Source organism: Corythoichthys intestinalis, chromosome 7 (genome assembly GCF_030265065.1).
Source record: "Corythoichthys intestinalis isolate RoL2023-P3 chromosome 7, ASM3026506v1, whole genome shotgun sequence".
Lineage (NCBI taxonomy): Eukaryota > Metazoa > Chordata > Actinopteri > Syngnathiformes > Syngnathidae > Corythoichthys > Corythoichthys intestinalis.
Window position 1 is genome coordinate 38644204 of NC_080401.1, and position 22510 is coordinate 38666713.

At 40.4% G+C, this 22510-nt stretch overlaps 2 protein-coding genes across 4 annotated transcripts in view; one reads left to right on the top strand and one right to left on the bottom strand.

Moving 5' to 3' along the window:
- LOC130918585 (serine/threonine-protein kinase NIM1) overlaps positions 1–22486 on the bottom strand; it is a 44632-nt gene extending 22146 nt beyond the window's left edge. The window contains exons 1-4 of one of the 3 annotated variants that reach the window (XM_057840404.1): positions 21921–22486; positions 19208–19274; positions 8600–8672; positions 7328–7535 (exon numbers count right to left, since the gene is read on the bottom strand). Coding sequence is in view for 1 of the 3 variants with exons in the window: in XM_057840401.1 (XP_057696384.1) it covers positions 2189–2279 (91 nt within the window). In the remaining 2 variants the exon portion in view is untranslated. Of the gene's footprint in view, positions 1–2188; positions 2434–7327; positions 7536–8599; positions 8673–19207; positions 19275–20315; positions 20785–21920 lie in introns of those variants that run through there. The other 2 variants (XM_057840405.1, XM_057840401.1) reach the window with 2 other exon arrangements.
- Positions 12843–20031, top strand: ccl44 (chemokine (C-C motif) ligand 44). Its single transcript, XM_057840411.1, has 5 exons — positions 12843–13003; positions 14669–14798; positions 15222–15369; positions 18777–18855; positions 18949–20031. Exons 1-4 carry the CDS (start codon positions 12940–12942, stop codon positions 18813–18815), a joined length of 381 nt encoding a protein of 126 aa, XP_057696394.1. The 5' UTR covers positions 12843–12939; the 3' UTR covers positions 18816–18855; positions 18949–20031.
- Positions 22487–22510: the final 24 nt, after the last annotated feature.

The following is a 22510-nucleotide window of genomic DNA, read 5'->3' on the forward strand; positions in this document are numbered from 1 at the left end:
GCTACCTTGCGTCCCCACATTGCTCCCCATGATATTTCTAATCGTAGGGAGAGGGATTGTAAGGCTTTAGCCTATTAAAATAAGGCTCCAAAGGCTGCCAAAATGCACTCTACTCATTTTACGCTGCCTTTCATCTCTCTAAATGGGTAAAACGGCGTCATTACAGATTGAACATGACAATGCGTGAGTGGGTCATTCAACGCATGCATTAATTGCGTTAAATATTTAACGTGATACATTTTTATAAAATTAGTTACCGCCGTTATCGGTACCTTAAGCCTAAACTAAAGACTCTGTATTAGTGTAACATACGTCTGTAACGTTAAATACATTTAGAAAACGATTTAATTAAAATATATATATATTACAAAAAGGTATGGCCGATATTTTTTTGCCGATTCCGATACTTTGAAAATGACGTGATCTGACCCAATCGATTGGCAACGTCAAGTCAGGTGACTGTTGAGGGTTGTACGCTAAAGTGATCGCTGTCCAAGGTGCTGACTTTGTGTCAATCAAATTGAGAGACGCATGCTTGTTTATGACTATATGTAAACATAGTTCTGGAAGCTCCACAGTAAAATGGCCTAAAGGTTCCCTTAAAACTAGAGAAATTGTTAAATTTTACATTGCACTGTATTAAATAAGATTGTGTCTGAGAAATGTCCAAACAGAGAGGACAAAAAAAACATTTCCACCATCCAAGTCCGATTATTCTAATTAAAACTGGAAACAGTTTAGCGGGGAGGATTTACAGGAATCAAATTGAATGGTGCACATGAATGTAGACACCACAATGTGTATGTGAATGATCTTGTAATGTGAACCAAACTACTGTAACAAAAAATAGATGCAGCGAATTATTCTGACCAGCAGGTGGGAGCAATGCCCCGCAAATGGTCAACTGCTTTCCCATACTATTGTGTAAACTGTAAAGCCAGCACAGTACATATCGGTCCTATTAATAATGTTATTGGATTCATCGGGATGACGTCATAACTCCTATTATCAGACCGATAATTATCGTGCACCAGTAGTGTCAACTTTTGAAAAGCTATTCAGTGTAGTGACCACTGTCCCTGAAAGGATTAAAGAGCATACGACACCAGAAAAAAAGTCTTAAATGGCATTATTATGTGAATTAGAATCATATTTTGAGACGATTCGACCATATACAACAATTTAGCAAAGCGCAGATGACGCGAAATTAGTCTTTTAATCTGCCGGTTAGCCACGCCTACAATTATAGGGCTTTAGCGTCCCCAACAGGTGGATGACGTCAGCGGTAGACTAGGCTCATCGGTTTTACTATTCAGCCCATTGAGGGGGAATTGTTCAGAACGAGGAAAACGAGACGAAGAGAGCTGCAAAATGTCATTGTTTCAGTCTCTCTACTCCCAATATTTTTACAGGATATTCTTTTTATCCAAGTATTTTCCCCAATAGCTATATAAATGGCTTGAGAAGGACCAGTCAGCCCGTCGAGGGGGAACTATTCACAATGAGGAAAACGCGACGAAGAGAGCGGCAAAATGTCATTGTTTCTGTCTCTTTACTTCAATATTTTTACAGGATATTCTTTTTATCCAAGTACTTTCCCCAATTGCTAAATAAATGGCATGGTCATGACAAATAACTTGTGCTAAATGGAATATAAAATAATAAAAATCCATTTATTCAAGACGACATGGCAAAATTACTCCATAATGGTCAAAACAGTCGACTTTACCTTTACTGTCACACCTGCCGAACGATATTTTATGACACCTAAATCGGACATATGTCATTTCCCTTCCCCGGCTTCGGAGAATGTAAACAGACCAGAAGGAGTGACAGCTAGCTGACATGCTAACCCGAACCGAGGGATGTTTCAAAGTCTTCGAAGAGGAAAATCACACATAACTAGCCTGGATTATTTGACATGACGACCCGGTTGTCGAGTTTCTTTGCGGATCGGCAAACCGCCCGGCGGAGAGCAATGTACAGTTCGTTCCCTGGAGGAGGGTGGCTGGAATTGTTGTGTAGCTAACGTGCTAACAGCTAACTGCTAATGAGCGTGAGGATAGCTTTTTACATGCCTATCAATGATCAAACGTAAGTAGTCCTTTATTTAAAGGAATTTTATAGTGTTTACTTTGTAATCACTGTATTCGTATTTGACATAATACAAAACAAGATGTTTACTCACTTCCTTGTAAGTCCAGTGGTCCCACAGTAAATATCCACGGTGAATGGGAACCTTTTGAAACTCCAAAAAGGCGCATACGCCTCTCCCGCATACAGAATGATTTTTCTGCAGCCGTTTGGCTGGCGTGAAGCAAAAAATAAAAGTATTAATCCGCAAAATCAGCTGAATCCTTCGTCCTCATACACAACAGAACACTGTAGCGTGAAGAGGACGTCTTCTACCGTACACGTCACAGCGCCCTCCTCCTCAATGCGAGACCGAAGCCGGAAGTCACTCATTTTCCTGGCGCGGGATTCAAAAAACTAAATAAATATAGCGATCGCTTCCACACACATCCAAGCGGTCCATATCATTCAGGAGCATAAAATACCGCGTGTATTATGAAATAAACATGCTTTTTCGTGTCACAAGCACAGTCCCGATGTCCTTTATGAAACAGGACAAACACAGCAGAAGAACATTTCAGTAGGCTATAATCGACACCAAAACACAACATGAGCATGACATTATCAAAGAATTTCAATGGGGATTATTGCTTACATTACGAATTACAATCACTAATAAATTGAGTTACAAGCTTGGTTATGAAAGGAATTCAACTTGTAAATCAAAATACAAAAAGCATTAAATCCAGCAGTACCTATACAACAACACAAGGTGTCAGTATCCCTGCACAAATACCTTCCTGTTCCAAATGGGTTTTAGGTGCATTTGACTTCTCTAATTAGTTAAATTTTTAAAAAATGCATCTTAAGTATTATGCCCACATTATACTCCTTTTACACACACTTTCAATGCAATTCAAAGTATGTTTGAACTAGTCAAGGTTGAACATTTTGATACCACACAGCGACTGTTGTGTGACACTAAGGAAAAACCTCACGAGTTTCAGGTTTGCATTAGGAATGTTCTGCATGTTATTCTTGCTGACCGCATCTGTTAAACACATCCAAAGTGCTCTCGTTCACACTCGAGGTACAGTCAAGCCCCCGCAAGTTGTTGCGCTACGAATTTTCCAAATAAATGTCTGAGTGTATTTAAGCTGATTTTCTGGGTTTAGTGTTTCGGCCGGCGATGAAACAGAGCTGTGAGAATCACAGATGTTTGGTTCCAAGATTGCGCCAGTCAACTCCCTGCAGAGGAATGTCTTACTGACACACACCAAAAACACATAATCTCATGTTGAAGGATTGGACATTGTTTTATTTCTACAGTCAATAAAGACATTCCATTAAGACAGTCTCAGGTGAGAAGAAAATCCAAAACCTCTCACTGAATGAAGATTTGGGGACTGGTTGGCTTGATGGTATCGTGGCCCACACTAGAGTTTGCTTGAGGTTTCCTATACAGTATGTCCTTTCTTTCATCTCACTTGAGATTTTAAGTGGCTATGTTCATGGAAAACCTTTTTGTCACATAATGGCAGACTTCATTATCTGAGTATGGTCAAGTGGCCTCTAAATATGTTGTTTTCCACTATCTGCAATGTTTAAATTATTGAAAAGATCCTAGTGTGTTGCTACTCTTTCGTCAAGTTAAATCTAAGGCTTTTTATGACCCTTTTCAGGGCTTCTACAGGTATAATAAGCAAGTGTCATTTAATGATTTTTAACGCCACTTTAAAATTAATGCCCTTGCCCAGGATTGCCAACCATCCCTTGAAAAACGGAACCGTCACTTATTCAGAAACAAAAGTACATGTCCCGTATTGAGCTTTCAAGGGATGGGCTTTGTCCTATATTATCATGAAACTCGAAAAGAGTGTCTTATTTGTAGAATGAACAAATACTGGTATGGTACTTTACAAGAATATGCAGGGGAACGCATTTTCATGCCTCTCCTACTTTTTGGCCAATGTGGTGACCGAACAATGACGATACGAAATCCCAGTCATTTCATTGGTTGAGGTGGTCTCTTGCAATGATGATAACAGAAGACTGCATAAAAGTGTGAGAGAGAGAAGAGGTTTGAGTGAAGCGCGAGTAAAATTCATGTTCAAAATGATATTTTCTTGATCTTCTCTGTGTACTTTATTTTCACTAATTGTATTATATATTGTTTTTTTCTGTCTATTTCATGTGTATTACCACATGCGACATCTCCTTTTCTGCCCACCCTTCCCAACATTTTGCACCCAAGAGGACGTAGGTGACCTAACCCCGAGTGCAAGACAATGCATCCAACAATGGACTGGTATTATCTGATGATACGTAGTGACTGGAGAAGAAGATCATTTGCGAAAATGTTATTGCTGAGGGGACTTTGAACACACCTAAATTGTATTTATTAAAAAAAAAAAAATAGTGATACTAAAAAACAAGTATACCTCAGTTTATGTTTGTACTTTTTAAAAAAGAAAAAATTAATAAACAGCCAAACACACACATGCGCGCACATTCACACACAAACAACACACTCAGGACCTTAAGGGTTAAATTATTTTTATTTGAATTTTTTATTCTAATAATCATTTTAACTTAAGCAGGACGGATTTTCATTTTATTCTAGTATATTTTGTATTCAAAATATCACTCAAATATATACCTAATTAATTAAGATCTCAGTAAAATTATTATAATTATTAATGAAAAAAAAAAAAGACTTCACATACAAAAAAAATAAAGGGTGACTTATTGGGCCGGCTGGCTCTACCAATCAGGTGCCCCTTTTTTTTTTTTTTTTTCATTTTCAACTCTACTCTTGCCCCAATTCACATAGTTTCACACACAAATTGTACGTGTTAAACAATTAATATTTTTAATTGTTGACAATACAAATGTAATTTAAACGCAACAAACAGCTTTATACAACTTCTATTCTCGTAAGAACAGAATGCTCAGGAGGGTAATGCATGCATGGAGGAGAGCTACAGAGGAACACTAGCAGCCCATCGATGGGTATTACCTTCAGCTCAGAAATTAGCAACCAGAATAGCTATACCAGTACAGAAGAGCGATTCCTGGGCTTAAGATAATGTAACTCTTATAGGATGCAAAACTGAGAAGCATTAACACCCGTACCCAAACCAGTCAAGTTTACATAATTTTTAATGCCACGAACATTTAGTTAATGCTTTTTAAGGCCTGAATTTCAACAAAATTTATTTAATGGTTTTTAAGGCTTTTTAATGACACACATAAACCCTGTTTTTAAGACTACAAAAGAAAAAAAACATAACTCCTAGAATGTCAGAAAAAAATCTAAGGATTTCATGCCATTAAGCACAATTGAACATTTTTGCAATTCAAGTTCAACTTGAAGAAATACAGTGCATTTTAAGACTGTCTAGTTTTGTTAAATTTAAGACTTTTTAAGACCTCGCAGGAACCTTACTTTAACTGTAGGGTCCTTCCATATCAAGTAACACATCATCTGCAGTGACACAGCTTCAATTTGCCTTTATTATTAGTGCCTCATGAGTCAAATGAAAGAATCCGAAGTTTGAGCATCCTAGCTCAAATGGTTTTTGAGTTATAGCCCTTCAAAGATTGGGTACCACGCCCACTTTTAGGATCCGGGAATGGCACACAAAACTTTGAACCATATTTGGAAGTGCTCATCTTTTGTTTTAAGCTAGGTACTGAATTGTAAATTACTATATCTATGTCTTTTGGCCCTGTCAGAATCTGCGCATATTATATGTGTAGTATATTAACTAGAGTTGTCCGATAATGACTTTTTAACCGATATTCCAATATTATCCGATATAATTTTAAAATGCTTTTATAATGTCGGACAACCATGACAGTAACCCTTTAAAAACTGATTTTTTTTAAATGATGCAAGACATTTTCACGACATTTTAGGGTATATATCTTGAAAATGTTTTGAGTCGATGGGTTTTCAACTAGTTTATCATCATATTTGGGAATTCTACTGGTATGTATTTAGAGTTTAAAGCCCTTTAAGCCTTTGGTGGAGTTCCAGGAGGGCTCTAAATGTGGCTAAAATTATAATTTCAGATTCCCTTTTTTAGTTAGCCATGTGGGCAGATGATGATAGGAATGAGCTTTTTACCCAATCAATACCACCACGATGAACATATTTTAAGGAAACATTTTGAGCTAAAAGAAACTTTGACTATCCAAGTCCTTCATTATGAACAGAGCCTTTGCATATGTTACGATTTTTTTTTTCCCCCAGAAAAAAATTAAGTCCAGGAAAGTCCGGTCAACTCTCGTTTTAACTGCGTATTCATGTTTCTAGTAGAACAAACACAATCCAATAATTATATTGGTATTAATACCCAATACCTAATGGTAATATTTAATGGTAAAATAGTAATAATTCATAATTTAAAGGCTTTCAATTCTACAGGCTTGCTGACTGACAGTTAGTTCATATGTACCTTGGAAGAACCCTGGAAGAACCTTTGGGGGTGTTCTGGAGATTTGTATGTATGACATGGGATGACCCTAATATGTGTTAGTGGGGCTACATCACAATTAGTACCATGAGCGGTCATTTTAAACACTGACAGATTTACAGTTGTGTTGTTGGATAGGCCTAAACCTAAAAACGAGGGCTGGCAGTGATCTTTTTCGGACAACGCCTCCTAGTTCAAACGAATTGTGCGTCAATCGTCGTCAATGGCCCCGAAACATGTTAAACATTAGTGTCCAAATCAAGCTTTACTGGCTGATTACAAACCGCAGAGACCACTATAAGGCAAAAAACCCACACCCATTGACATCAAGAATTCTGGTTCCAGGCTGATCCAAATAATTCCCAGAATGTTGTAATGTGGAATTTATTTGGGTTGAGATTCACATAACTTGTTCTCTGAATCACGCAGCTCTTTGTTTGCTTCATAGCAAAGATTAGATCAACTATTTGCCCTTGTGCATTTTATCCCTCGGAAATCCCTTCCAGGTACAGCAAGATCCATGAGAGCTGTGATTCGAGCCCTACAACCGCTCCGGGAGCCCCCCCCGCCCCCTTTTCACCACAATCCCCCTCGAGGAGGAACACATTAGCGTCTCACTGTAACTTTTATTTTTGATTGCCCGCATTTTTGGGAGTCTGCACACCTTGACAGGAGATATTTTAATCGCCGCAGAGCTATGCAGAAAATGTCTCTGGCTCACAAGCAGACCTGTGTTCATGTGGAAGGTATGTTTTTGCAGCTGAGATTCCAACCTGATTTCTTGGGTCAAATTCTTGAACTCCGTCCCCAACGCGTGCCCGCATACACACGCATGCATGGACACACATGCACGGACATACTTGGACTCCGTCCTCACCCCTTCGGTGCTCTGACTGCATAGTTTCACTTCCATGGCTCAAATAAGAATGCCCCTTGAGGGGGCGTATTGTTGCCTTGTTCTCTGAATAGTTCTTCAGTTTGCTAGGGGAACAAACAAGAAGTTTAATTTGTGAATGGTGCTCCTTTATGTCTGCCAATATCCATCTGTACTTCTACAAAGTGCTATTTAAACACGTCATATGGGTCCCTATGGACATACAGCGGCATACCTGACGTTGACCTCTAATTATACTTGGATTTTGAAACAATTTTTCCTTGGGAAACAATTACGATTGATATAATAATGTCACAAATGTAAACCACACATTGTATAGAACACTTCATCATTCTTAACTCTGACAAGTATAAAACACAATTTCGAGGTGTGAAATGATGGTTATTCTTGTTACAAATGCACATCATATATTGACATATATATATACTCTTTTTAGCAATCGTTCACATTGTTTGGAAATACACAAAACATTGTATTTTAACTAGGGCTGTCAAAATATCGCTTTAACGGGCGGTAATTAATTTTTTTGATTAATCACGTTGAAATATTTGACACATTTAACGCACATGCCCCGCTCAAACAGATTAAAATGACAGCACAGTGTAATGTCCACTTGTTACTTGTGTTTTTTGGTGTTTAGTCGTTCTCTGCTGGCGCTTGGGTGCGACTAATTTTATGGGTTTCAGCACCATGAGGATTGTGTAATTATTGACATCAACAATGGCGAGTCAGTAGTTTATTTTTTGATTGAAAATTTTACATATTTGATTAAAACGAAAACATTAAGAGGGGTTTTAATATAAAATTTCTATAACTTGTACTAACATTTATCTTTTAAGAACTACAAGTCTTTCTATCCATGGATCGCTTTAACAGAATGTTAATAATGTTAATGCCATTTTGTTAATTTATTGTCTTAATAAACAAATACAGTACTTATGTACAGTATGTTGAATGTATATATCCGTCTTGTGTCTTCTTTCCATTCCAACAATAATTTATAGAAAAATATGGCATATTTTAGAGATGGTTTGAATTACGATTAATTACGATTAATCAATTTTTAATCTGTAATTAACTCGATTAAAAATTTTATTCGTTTGACAGCCCTAATTTTAACTTGAGTCTTATATTCACACAGTTCACGTACCTTCTAAAGTTTATTTCTCTTGGTTGCCGTTTCTTCAGACGTGTTGTTGATACTGCTTCTTCATTTGGGGAATCTATAAAAAGTCCCAAGAAAAAGCAGAATTAATGCAAATATAATGTCTTGCATGATCCAACCCCACAGTTTTTTCCCCTCACAAATCTCAAATGAATCTAAATTCGGAATCACTTAATTTATGTACTGTACCAATTGACATGTAAAACATTACACCAATGAAAGGGCACTAAACACATAAAACAATCTATTCTCTGTGTCGCTACAGGTCAAAAGACTCCATTTTTATTGCAATTACATAAAATTGCAATTGCAATTGTATAGAAGCAATTGCAACAATACAGATGCAATTGCATCTTTATAGTTAAAAATAAACTGCTTAAGTTCCAATTTTTTTCTCTGGTGAGGATCCTTTTGTTTAATACCGCCCTCTACTGTCGACCCAAATTAATTTCACAGAGGCCCTGACAGGGGCGTGTAAATATCACGTCACCAAACACGGAAAAAGGATTTACTTTCTATCTGCGATGACTAGCAAAACTATGGGTTGTTGACATGGTGCTTTGAACACAATATGGGCTAATTTGGTCGAAACGATCATGTCAACGGCTAGTCGTCGCAGATAAAAACTACTGTACATCTCTTTTCCGGGTTTGGTTATGTGGCATTTACATTGCCTCCGAGTCATTGAAGAAATAATTTCCATCAAACAAAGATGAATGAAAAGTGAAAACATAACTTTTGATGTTATTGCAAGAAAAGATCAATAAGAATGGCGCTGGTTGACATGTGGTGGAACATAATGCAGATTCTTGAAAAATTTGTCTTTCGTTTTCCTTTAAGAAACATTAGCCGCCATTTATTAGTCACCGGTTACATACAGATATTATTACAAAAGAAATTCATTTGTTTGGTCTCTGAATAATCACATCCTGATGTTGTTTTCAAGCAAAGAGAGGTTGTTGATTCCAGCGTATTCTTGCGGCGTTACACTAGACCGAGGGTGAGGTCAAAAACACATACGACGGCCACATTTTCCAAACATGTGAATCATTGTGCTGGCTAAATGTATTATAATTACACAGTGACACTAGTGTATGAGTCAAACCTTTTAAGAGAGACATAAAACAAAAGCTGGGAATACCCGTATGCTCACTGCCAGAACGCTCTGTTTGTTTTCATTTACTACTGCCAAAATATATGACTGTAGGTTTGAATCTTGGATCCCCTTATATAACATCCACTGTGACTATTTAAGCTTACATACATTGATGCACAATAAGCCGGACTAAACTAAAACGGACGTATGAACCTTGTGATATACAATGTCCAAAATCAGCAGCTAAAATTTCAGATCAAAAAACCCCTTTTCAGATTTTGTGGGAAAAGAGCGTTAACAAAACATTCAAACAAAAAATACAAACACTCTAAACCAGGGGTGGGCAAACCGGTCCTCGAGGGCCGCAGTGGGTCCTGGTCTTTGTTCCAACTGACCCAGCAAAGATAGTTTAACCAATGCGGTTTCAGCAGAAATAAGAAGCACCTGCCTTCAATCGACTGATTGCATTTGTAAAACAGCAGATTGGTGAAAAGGTGTCCTCTTAATGGGTTGCAACAAAAACCCGCACCCACTGCGGCCCTTTGTGGAATTAATTGCCCACCCCTGCTCTAAACCATGAGTGTCCAAACCTGTCCTCAAGGGCCACTGTGGGTCCTGTTTTTGTTCCTACCAATCTAGCACAGACAGTTTAACCAATGAAGTTTGTGCTAAAACAAGCAGCACCTGACTGCAATCAACTGATTACACTTGTGAAACACCAGATTGGTGAAAAGATGTTGTCTTGTTGTGTAGGAAGGAAATCCAGCACCCACTGCGGCCCTATGTTGAATAGTTTCGACACCACTGCTCTAAACTTTCTTTTCTAGCCATAGTTGGGCTCTACCAAGTCAGTCTTGTATTCACCAATTCTGTTCATTAATGTTAAAAGGGTCTTAGTTAGTGACCCAAGTATAGTCTCTCTGCTCTGGTTCTTTTGGTTTCATCAAGCTGTGAACTTCAAGTGTTGTTGGAGCAGTTCGCAGCTGAGTGCAAAGCAGTTGAGATGAAAATGAGCACCTCTAAAACTAAGGCCATAGTCCTCAATTGGAAAAGAGTTGAGCACTCTCTTTGGGTCAGGGATGCAGTCCTCCCCAAGTGGAACAGTTTGGTTCAGAGTTGGTAGTTGTGGGGAAGAAGAAGCTGAGCCGAAAGACAGAGCTGTTGATGTACAGGTCAATATGTTCCTACCCTCACCTTTGGTCACCAACTGTGGGTCATGACCAAAAGAACAAGATGCTGGAAATATATTGTACATACATACTTTTAGACAAGAAGCTTGGTTAGAGATGCCAGACAAGGTGGCTCGGGTATCTGATCCAGATACCTTCCAGAAGCCTCACTGGTGTGATGGTCTCTGGAAGAGGGCAAGGGCATGTTGAAGAGATGATAACTCTTGGCTGGCTCAGGGATGTCTTGGGATTCCTCCAGCAAAGCTGGATAAAGCAACGGGGGAAAAAAGTCTGGATTTCTCTGCTTAAGATTCCTACTGACTCCGCAAAAGCAGAAGAAAACCCGAAGGTCAACTCCGATAAAGAGTATGCAATAGTCAGATGTAATTTCTTACAGAAATGTAAAACTATATTAGCCAATAAAAGTCAAGTAAACCACAAGCTTGACCTCCAAAGCAGTGGTCCCCAACCTTTTTTGCACCACGGACCAGTCTGATGTGGGCCTTTTTTTCCACGAACCGGCAACGTGTGGCAGAAAATAACAGTAAATGTAAAATAATACGAAAGGCTAAAAATGAACATTAAATGCAGGTAAAATGTAATTCACCATACGCTGAATTAACCTTTTTTAACAGTGGCCTTACTAAAACCTGACGGCAAATATCCTTGACTGCAGGCATAACTAGTTCATCTCCAAACATTAAAGGTTTCTTGGCTTTAGCTATACGGTTCGCCACGGCGTATGATGCTCTCAGTGCATTTGCTTTTGTTGCCTCGTCTGCAAGCTTTTAGCCACATATTATGCAGAATAGACTTGGTTGTAGGCTCCTCTTCTGACTCGGCAGGTGGCCTTTTCCCCATTTAAAAAAAACTGTCCAAAGACGTCGGCATCCACAGATCACAACCAACAACAGCTAACGTTAAGTGTTTACAATGACTGACGCTGGGCTGCTATAAGTGTGAAAACACCCCAGTAATGGCGGTCAACCACTAGAGGGCAACTTACACAAATCTCTACTCGGATTAGTAAGTAGAGTAGACAGACATATTGATGTGTCAAGAGGCACTGGCCGAATGGCGGTCGTTGACAAATTATTCATTAATTCTTTGCAGCCCAGTAGCAAATACACTACGGACCAGTACCGGTCCCTGGCCTGGTGGTTGGGGATCACTGCTCTAAAGTGAAGCAAAAAGCTGACAGTCAGTCCTCAGAAAATGACAAATTACAATCAAAAGACTTTTGGGTGTGCATTGACAACAGCATTGCTTTGGACATGTGCGATACAAAAACAACAACAAAAACTTTATTTAAAATAAAAAAATTCTAACCCTGTCAGTCATAGCTCCTTATAACCTCCATCACTAACGGCACCTCTGGGTATCCATCTTGTACAGCTTTAGTCACATCTATAAAAGCCCAAACCATTTGTCAATTCTATAAAAGCGCATGAGGACCAATAGCTTCAAATTGTTCAAGCCCATAAAATCCAAGCCAAACTTGCACTCAGCTGTGATATGGGTCCACATTTCTGGTTTGAATGGCATGTTATGCACATTTATCATCCAACACATCAGAAATTCTTGGAGCGAGCTTTGGCTCTAAGTATAGTTTCAGTGATCCCGCAGTGAACGCAATTTTCCAAAAATCCTGATCCTGAAAAAAATTCAGCTGGATACACCTGCTGTTCAGTGACATTTTACAGCCAGAACAAATAGAGTCCTACTAGCAAATGGGAGGCTATTTTTAAAATCCAAATATCTGTCTTGTAAAACAATCCCAAGAGAAAGTGAAAGAATGCGGAGTGATTTTTAATCTTCTGATAAGATACACATGAGGAGGCAGGAGAGGAGTGGAGTGTGACAATATAACAAGATGAAATTGGACAAACACATGGAGGGAGGGAAAGATAGTGAGATTAAAAAAAAGAGAGGTGGTGAAAGTGAGTGAGTGAGAGATGGGCAGGGAGGTATAAAAAGAGGGAGGGAGTCAAATAAGAGAGGCAGCAGCCATAGAGGGAGAGGTGAGCGACAAGATCATCCTCTTCTTCGCCAGCCTCATCATGTCCATGCTGCAGATGTTGACTGTTATCTCCCTGACTGTTCTCCTCCTGGCATCTGCACAAGGTAAGACACTTCGAGAGTGTGACTATATAGAATGAAAGGCACGCACCCTGCAGGTGGACAGTGTGGCCAAAAGAGCGATGGCGAATCTGGAAAAAGGGGGTGGGTGGAGTGAAAGCAGCACGGCAGGAGGTGCGGCGATGGATGTAAACGAGAGGGGCTCGGATGAGGAGCAAAAAGGAGGAGAATGGCCAAACAGTCAGCAGGCGTGAGCGTGTCGCCTGCACCATGGTGTCGCCTCATCTAAGTGCCGCTCTTTGCTGGACGCGCAGTGACGTGTGCCTGAGCTCCGGATTCCAAATGTGGCGTAACCACGGAGCGTTGTCCTATTTTGCTACATTGCATTGGTGGCACACTTTCATTTGCTTGACACAATTGCTTTGGATGAAAGCCTCCACAACAACACACACACACACACAACACATGCCCACTTGAAAACAGTCACACTGAGCACAGCACAGTGGGATGCCTTTGTATTTTAAGTGTGTCCATATGATATGTGCATGTGACATTGTGTGTTTCACACATTCTCTGCATGGAATATAACACTTGAGTTGTCATTTGCAAAAGTAGACACAAATACTTCACAGAACTGAGTTCTTTTCATTGGATTAATGAGTCAGTAGCACAATGAGGTATTTATTGGGGATGTCACAATATGTACTGTGCTGTATTAGAATAATATTGTACTCTTATCTGAGAATTTTTTGTTTGTGTGCTTAGAAGGGCTGCAACAGCATTTTAAAGGGAAACAAATGTAAATATTTGCTGGCTAGAAGTACACGCTGATATATGATGTGAAGCTTTCTTGTGCATAAACCTGTGTGAAAATGTGACTAAACTACTAAAGTCTATAGTGTAGGAGTGAGCACCTATGTCTCACCTGTCCCATCAACTCTACACGATTTAGCACATTTACTATCATACAGTGACATACAGATGTCATTCTGTTTAATACCAGTAAATATATGTATAAATTAACTGCAAGCAGACAATGTACAGTGCATGCTGACAGGGTGGACGTTTTTCGCTAAAGTTAGCATTGAAAGAGTGCATGAAGGGCCTCCACTCAGCAAAATGCTTAAATTAGCAAGCTGACTGTATACACACACAGACATAGTTTTGAGACTTTTCTTCACTCCTTTGAATGCGAATAAGTCTCAAAACCTTTGGCCGAGGATGTCCTGTTTAACAAATACATTTTGAATTTCTGAACAATCTTTATAAGTATTTAAATTTTAATGATATAGCTGACATAGAAAATGGATAAGCGCCTGTATTTATTTGAAATATTGTAGGACGTGACCATACCTATGATTTACATAAATTAAATGCAAAGAGTCAGTGTACTCTGTGTGCTGACAGGGTGGACAATGACAGAGTGGATGTTTAGTGGCTAATGTTAGTTTTTAATGAGCCGGTGGCAGATCTAACTAAATTACCATGCCTACTGTAAAATGTTTAACAAATATATTGCAAGTTTTTGCAAGTCTTAACATTTCACTGTGACAGAGTGGACATAGAAAATGGATGAGATCCCTGTATTTAAAATCTGTGGTAAATTGGTATGACAATAAACGGCCAATGTAGGAGGAAATACAATAGCCTACTTTTTAATGATTATTCCACAATGTTCTACTAATACTTTGTTTTGCTCATGCTTTTCAGGTAAAGGTGTACAGATGCAGCTGGATGTCCAGTGCTGCATGCTGTATTCCCATGGCAAGGTGCGCACCAAGGACGTCCTGCGGTTTGAGGTGCAGACCGAGGGGCCTGACTGCAGTATACAAGCCATAATGCAAGTATTCCAACTATCCACTCTTGGAGCAAAAAAGCACAGGATTGGAAAATATTCCTCTGGTTACCCAATGTCCGGGTGGAGAGCTGTAGTCATCGTTCCAGGTCATGTTGTTGTGGCAGGGCATAATTGCCAGAGATGCCAGAGAGGAAATATGTGGGAATGACAAGACATGAGTAAATATTTTCTCAAACCCAGTTGGTCAAGATGTTGGTCAGAAACAGCAACATGGAGAATGCTATTGTGTTAAATGAGATGTTGCTGGGGAATGTAAGCATCCATGGAATTCTTCAAATCTAAAAATTCCTTTTCATTCTCGATTTGGTGTGTCTTGCAATGGTTGAGAGCCTTCTCTACAGTCAACCATCATGTAGAGATTTATTCTCTATGATGTACAATAAGTGTGTTTTCCAATTTTGGCAGTCTTTACACCAAAAAGGCAGTGAAATGTGCCGACCCCAGGGACCGCAAGGTAAAGAGGTTGCTGCGGAAGCTCCTGCAGAGACAGCGGACCAAGGCCCATCGAACAATGTGGCTCCTTCCTCACGACAACTTGCCCGTCATGACAGAGGTCAGATATGATACAGTTATCCTCACAAGGGTCTCTGATGGTCTGGAGCCTTTCCCAGCTGAATATGGGCAAGAGGCGTAGTACATCTAAACTGGTCACAAGCCAGCCGCAGTAAAAACATACCGTATTGGCCTGAATATAAGACGGTGTTTTTTGCGTGGAAATAAGATTGAAAAAGAGAGGGTCGTCTTATATTCGCGGTCTAGACATACCCATTCACGACGCTAGATGACACCAGATATCATTGAAGCGATGTTCTGTCATGACAGATCTCAGCTACTCTCCCCATTCATGATGCTAGAAGGCGCCAGATATCATTGAAGCGATGTTCTCTCATGACAGATCACAGCTACTAGTTTAACCAGTTTGCATTATTTATTGCAATTTTTTTCCTTATTCAGATTTGTTTCAAGACTACCGGTACATTTACAGTTAGACTTCACTTTGATGGTTAATGCAGTTAATGCAATTTTGTTGTTTTATCACAATAGACTGGTTTATTTACATTTCAAAAACCAGAAGCCATTCATTTACGAATGCGATTGCACTTTAGTTTACATATTTAAATGTTCAGATATTAAGATTTGAATGAGCCAAAATAACATGCTTTTTCTCTCAAATATATTGTTATAATCATTTGTTTCGGATATACTGTAATTATTTTCTGTATAAAAATTAATTTGGTGTACAAAAAGTCTTTTTTCAAACTTGAGTCTTGAAAAAGACAGGGTCGTCTTATAATCAGACCTGTCTTATATGCGGGCCAATACGGTAATAAAATACAAGAGAATGTAAAGAACTGAATCTGTCATCATACTATAATTCTGTATGGGGAGAGTGCATCTTGCGCAGAGAAAGAATGTATTAGTATTCTTTAAGCGATTAGTCAAGAAACGGCCCCAAAATTACTAAAAAATATATAATATTATATTAGAAAGACTCAATGGTTTCTGCATCCGGATATCATCATTGCCACATGAACTTACCGGTCCCCATTCGTTCCAAAAACTTGGTCTACATTATCTGAAACGATATGTATAGATTTGTATTTAGTTTACATTATTTATAAGTGATCGGCATTGAGAGAAATGGCCTAAAATTAAATTGAAATGCTAAAAATTAGGGCTGTCGATTTTTAATCGAGTTAATTACAGCTTAAAAATTAATAAATCGCAATTCAAACCATCTATAAAATACGCCATATTTTTCTGTAAATTATTGTTGGAATGGAACAAAAAGACACAAGATGGATATATACATTCAACATACGGTACATACTATATTTGTTTATTATAACAATAAACCAACAAGATGGCATTAACATTATTAACATTCTGTTAAAGCGATCCATGGATAGAAAGACTTGTAGTTCTTAAATGATAAATGTTAGTACAAGTTATAGAAATTTTATATTAAAACCTCTCTTAATGTTTTCGTTTTAATAAAATTTGTAAAATTTTCAATCAAAAAATAAACTACTAGCCCGTCATTGTTGATGTCAATAATTACACAAAACTCATGGGTGCTGAAGCCCATAAAATCAGTCGCACCCAAGCGCCAGCAGAGGGCGACAAAACTCCAAAAAACACAAGTACCAAGTGGAAATTGCACTGTGCTGTCATTTTAATCTGTTTGAGCGGGGCATGTGCGTTAATTGCGTCAAATATTTTAACGTGATTAATTAAAAAATATAATTACCGCCCGTTAACGCGATAATTTTGACAGCCCTACTAAAAATATGATCAGATATCACAGAAAATTATCTTTAATCAATCAATCAATCTTCAATCTTTAATTTCCTGAGGTGCACCTTACATTCTTTAGAGCGTGTGTTCCTTTAGTAAAGTGGAATTATCCAAAAATCAAAAGCACACAGTTGTTGTAGTCGTTAGGTTGGTCGCAAGAAAATTTGACATGCTGAACTTTTCTCACAGTCGCTTTCTTCTAAATGGCTGAACCTTCTTTGTGGTCAATGATAGTTGGCAAACCAACCAAATGTTTCAAGCGAGTGGACGATCACAGCAGGTCGCGCAACCAAAACTACTATATTTGTGTTTTCACCTTAAAAGTAATTTGTTGCCAGCTTTCCCTGGTAACAGGAAAATTTAAGACTTGAATGAGAGATTTATTTTTGGTTTGTCAAGATGGTAATTTTTTCTAAAACTTTCACTTACTCAGGAAAATTGAACTGATATTCATTTTCAGTAATATCGATCAGTTTTGGATCAATTTGTAAATACAGTGATTAGAGGTGGGAATCTTGGGGCACGTAACGATTTGATTACCATTCAGCGCCTCTAGTTCTATATACATGTATGAATGAATCTATTGTAGCATTATGTGGGCGCAGTTTGTAGCTGCTGTCGACCGCAGTCTGGTAGTTTGGTCTTTTATCTAGCGATATGAGTTGAGCAAGATGTTTACTCTCGGTCCGTTCCTCAATGCGTCCTGAAGACCGCGCCGACTGTGTTTTAGTTCCGTTTAACTTGGCATATTTCAATAAACGGAATTTGGATGTTTGTGAATCGTTCTCGAATCTTCCACGGCCGAATCGCAAATAAAAAAATAAGAAGAAGAAATTTCGTACACCTCTAACAGTGATCCCTCGCTACTTCGCGCTTCAAATGTTGCGCCTTCAGTCCATCGCGGATTTTTTACCATTTAAAAAATAAATAGATAACTAAAGCTTAGCTGTCCCGATCTGATCACGTAGTCTCACTCTCCCTCCTGCTCCTTTTTGTTGGTCAGGCAGCACACCTGAGTTGCTTATTAAATTTAACAATGATTGACAGACGTTAAGGTTTGATCTTGCCAGAGATGCCTGGAAGCCGAAACTTCAAAGCGCCGCATGCGTCAATCATTGTTTAACTTGTTAAACGGTTGCTGTGGCAACTCACTGTGTGTAAGTGAGCAGGTTGAGCAGATTTGAGTGGACTCACTCAATGACGCATTTTAGAAAGACAAGCATTTTTCTACTTTATTCTTGTTTGAAAATAATTCAGTGGGACAGTAAAATGTTTAAAACTTATAATTATTACATCTGAAGTGCTTAAACACCATTTATTAAAATATATACTATACACACACATTATTTTTGTTGTTGTAATTATTCTTTTTTTTTTTCATTAAACATTTATGTACTTGTATTTCTTTCCGATGCTAAATCTGAATAAATACATTGAACACAATATTTTTGGGGGTGCGCTACTTCGCTGTTTTTCACTTATCGCAGCGGGTTCTTGTCCCCATTAACCGCGAAAAACGAAGGATCACTGTAACCGATTGCCCCTGGAAGATCCCTATCGTTGCACATTGGTATCAACACAACAGCACCAGAAAATTATGTTAATTATTCTGTTTACCATGCAAAAAAAAATGGTTAAATTTTCCCTTTCTTTTACAATAAGGAAAAGAAAGACAACTGGGCCATCCTCAATACAGAGTGATAGAAACACGTCAAAAATTGAGGAAAATGAATAGTCGTAGGTATGTCTCTGCCTTGTTCCTTTTTCTTTATTGAAAGTGTTTGTATTGAAGGTCTTAAATAAAAGATGTATACGTCTCTTTCCCTTCTTACAGGCCAAGTAAACTGTCAGCAGCTCGTCATCCTACAGTAAAACAGCAGTTAGCTGACTCTCCAGTCGTCTTGTCTCTCGCTCTATATCACAACTATCTGTCTGCAGTGGACCAGACCTGAGCAGCAATATCTATTTAAATGGCTTTACATATTTAATACATGAACTGTGCTTGACAGATGATGATGATGATTGCGAAAGTGAGGAGAAGGAGGATCGAGTTGTAAGATACGCAGGATGGATTAATCTAAAATGGCTCTTACTGTTATTTGCCAGAGTCTGCCTCAAAAGTGTCTCCCTCTCTCCATCCATAATGTCTTTGTGGCTGATCTGTGGAAAAAAAACATTGTGATTTGAAAACATATAGTATAAATGAGCAGTGATTTAAATATCGTCCTGAAGGCAGATACTTATATGCTTGTTTGTGCTTTGTAAATGTTCACATTAATGTGTAACTGCTCTTAGTAAGTAGTTCATGTTTTGTGGGTGCAAAACCTATAGGGGAACATTTTTTTATTCAATTGACCTGCACTTTGTTTTATACAATCCAGGTTTCACACTTTGACCTCCCGTTGGTGACTGTTATATAACTGAGCTGGGGATGAGAAACCCACATATGGTAAAAGCAATCTGTCCGCTCTTTATATTGACTGTTAATAGCGTAACCCTAGAGTCGGTGTTTCAAACCAGCTATTTAAACCTATCTGCATTCGTCATCCTCACCACTACATAGTCAGCCATTAAACTATGCCAAAGTACTCTTCTTGATTCCATTCACCATGTGACAAGGCTGTTTAAACTTCGAGGGCTCGATTGTGTGTGAAACATGCAATCATTGTATAAGAAGAATACACTGTACATTGAAACACACTATGTCAAGTGAACTATTTTATAAAAGAACCTGAATCAATGTTTTGGTGTGTTTATTTTCCATGTTGCTACCAAAATAAGAAATATTACAGCCACTTTTTAAATTCATTTTATCCCTCAAAATTCTGCAAACACTGCATGTCAAACTGGATTTTTTTTTTAGAATTAAAAACTAAAATTTCAGTGAAAAGCAGTATCTGTGCCAGTATCTATTTGACTTCAATAAAAAAATAAAAATAAAAATCAAAGAAAAATAGCTTTCAAATGCATTTTTGAGTTTCAAATTTATTTTTGCATTCAAACATTTTTTTTATTGCAGTGACCTTTTTTTAATTGAATATATATTTTGATTGGAGGCAACTTTTTTTTGTTTGAATAATAAAGACACAAATGTAACTCTATATGGCTCCGACCATGGTATACAATTTTTGACTGGGGTAATCACATTGGCACGACACCGGCGGGCGTACCATATTCAATCCATATTCAGACTTTTTGTACCGTCATACAAGTTGACTTCGTTGACTCCCACGGTGCCCGCCTCGAGAGCCCTGCTGCCCGAGGTACCCGCCATAGATGGCGGCACTTCCGCCCCGGTTCCTCGCAGCCGTACTGCTGTCCCGGTACCCGCGCCACCGCCACGCGCTTCCGCTCTGGCACTTCCCGACGCCGACGTTGCTGTCTCGCCTCCGGCCCTGCTCTCGCTCGCCTCGGCTCCATCGCCGCTCTCCGTCGACGCCGCTGCGCCCGTCCCTGGCTTTCCCGGCCGCGGCGCCATTGCGCCGGCCTGCGGCCTACTCAACGACGGTGTGCTCGCCTGCGGCCTACTCGACGACGCCCCGTCCGCCTCGGGCCTACTCGACGACGTCCCGTCCGGCCCTGGTCTTCTCGATGGCGTCCCGTCCGGCCCTGGTCTACTCGACGGCGTCCCGTCCGGCCCTGGTCTTTTCGTCGACACTGCGCCTGCTCTTGGCCTTCCTCACAACGTCATTCCTGTGCCTGCGTCTCTGGCCACTGCTGACGTCGCTCCTGCACCTGCGCCTTTGGAAGTCTCCGAGGTCGCCCCTCTACCGGCGCCGCTGGACGCCGCCGCCACTGACCTCGGTCCTGCGCCTCCGGGAGTCTCCGAGGTCAGTCCTCTGCCAGCACCGCTGGCCTCTGCCGCTGACCTCGCTGCTGTGCCAGCACCTCCGGAAGTCTCCGTGGTTGCACCTCGGCCAGCGCCTGCGAACGCCGCCGCCGACGTAACTCCTCGTCCTCCGCTTGTGGACAACGATGGCGTAGCTTCGTCTCTGGTTTCGGCGTTTCCACTGCTCCTGCTACGACCGGTCAACATGGTTCGTCTCGCCTGTCGCCCTTGTCCACGGCCGGGCGACTCCGACCGCCACGCCGGTCGCCCTCGTCTCCGGCCACGACCGATCGATCCCGACCGCCGCGCCGGTTGCCCTCGTCTCCGGCCTCGACCGGTCGATCCCGACCGCCGCGCCCGTCGCCCTCGTCTGCAGCCTCGACCGGGTGGTGCTGCTCGTCGCAGGTCTCGACCGCTGCTGAGCATCGCGCGCCACCTCTCTCGGCGTCCGCTTCTCCGGCCTCGCCTGCGCGGTGCTGCACGGCGCGCCCCTCGTCATGGGCGTCCTCCTGACTGTTCTGCTCGGATGTCCCGCATCTGGCATCCTGGACGGCCGCCTGATCGTCGCGTTCAGTCGCCCGCCGCCTGGCATCCTGGGCGTCCTCCAGACTGTTCTGCTTGGGCGTTCCGCGTCTGGCATCCTGGACGGCCGCCTGACCGTCCGTTCGGTCGTCTTCCACAGACGCCCCGGCCGCGCAACCCTTCCGTTCCGTACTTTTGTTGCGGGTTGCGCCTGGCGTCATGTGTGGGTGAATTCTGGGGGGACCTGTGTGGTGAACCTTTGTTGACATAATTCACCCACCTTAATTGTGTGTCTGATTGGCCGAGCGCGTTACCGGCTGCGTCACAGTCACGTGACTAGACGCGCGTTCCGGCTCAAGATGAGAGTGCACGAGAGTTACAGCGCTGGACAATAGCAACACGAGCTAAGAAGACTCATAACATAGCAAACCGCTTCAGTGCATAACATTACTTACCTGTAGTTGCTCATAATGCAGCGAGCACTCACAATCACACTGAAGTGTGTTGCGTTCAGTTCCAACTCCAGAAAGGACAAATAAGTGTCCAGCTTGGATGCAGGACGAGGCATTTAAATGAACTGTTTATGGAGGATTTATGGATACCATATAGGCCTAACTTGACAAGATCAGGATACTTCGTCGGATATCAAATTTGTACCTACTGGCACACGAAAGGGGCATTTGGTAAGCCCTGCAGCCACTAACTTCACGTCATATTATTTTTCTAGCCTCTCCACTCAGGCTACCGATATAATTAGAAGACATTTTGTGGCGAAAAAAAATAAATCAAGCTAATCACTATGGGCGCCAATTATCGTTTTCACCGGCTGACACACTTCCGGTCACATGACTCATCAATCAGCACTGGGCGATGACGTACTGCCGATGCCATATCATTAGTTATCAGAATTAGTGTGTGCAGCCAAACAATGTAAGCCTTAGTTAACATTGACTAAAGTTTCGTTTAGAATTAAAAGAACAAGTAAAATTACCGTAAAACGGACATTACCTTTATGCAGATAACTTGGAGGCTATACTAATTACAG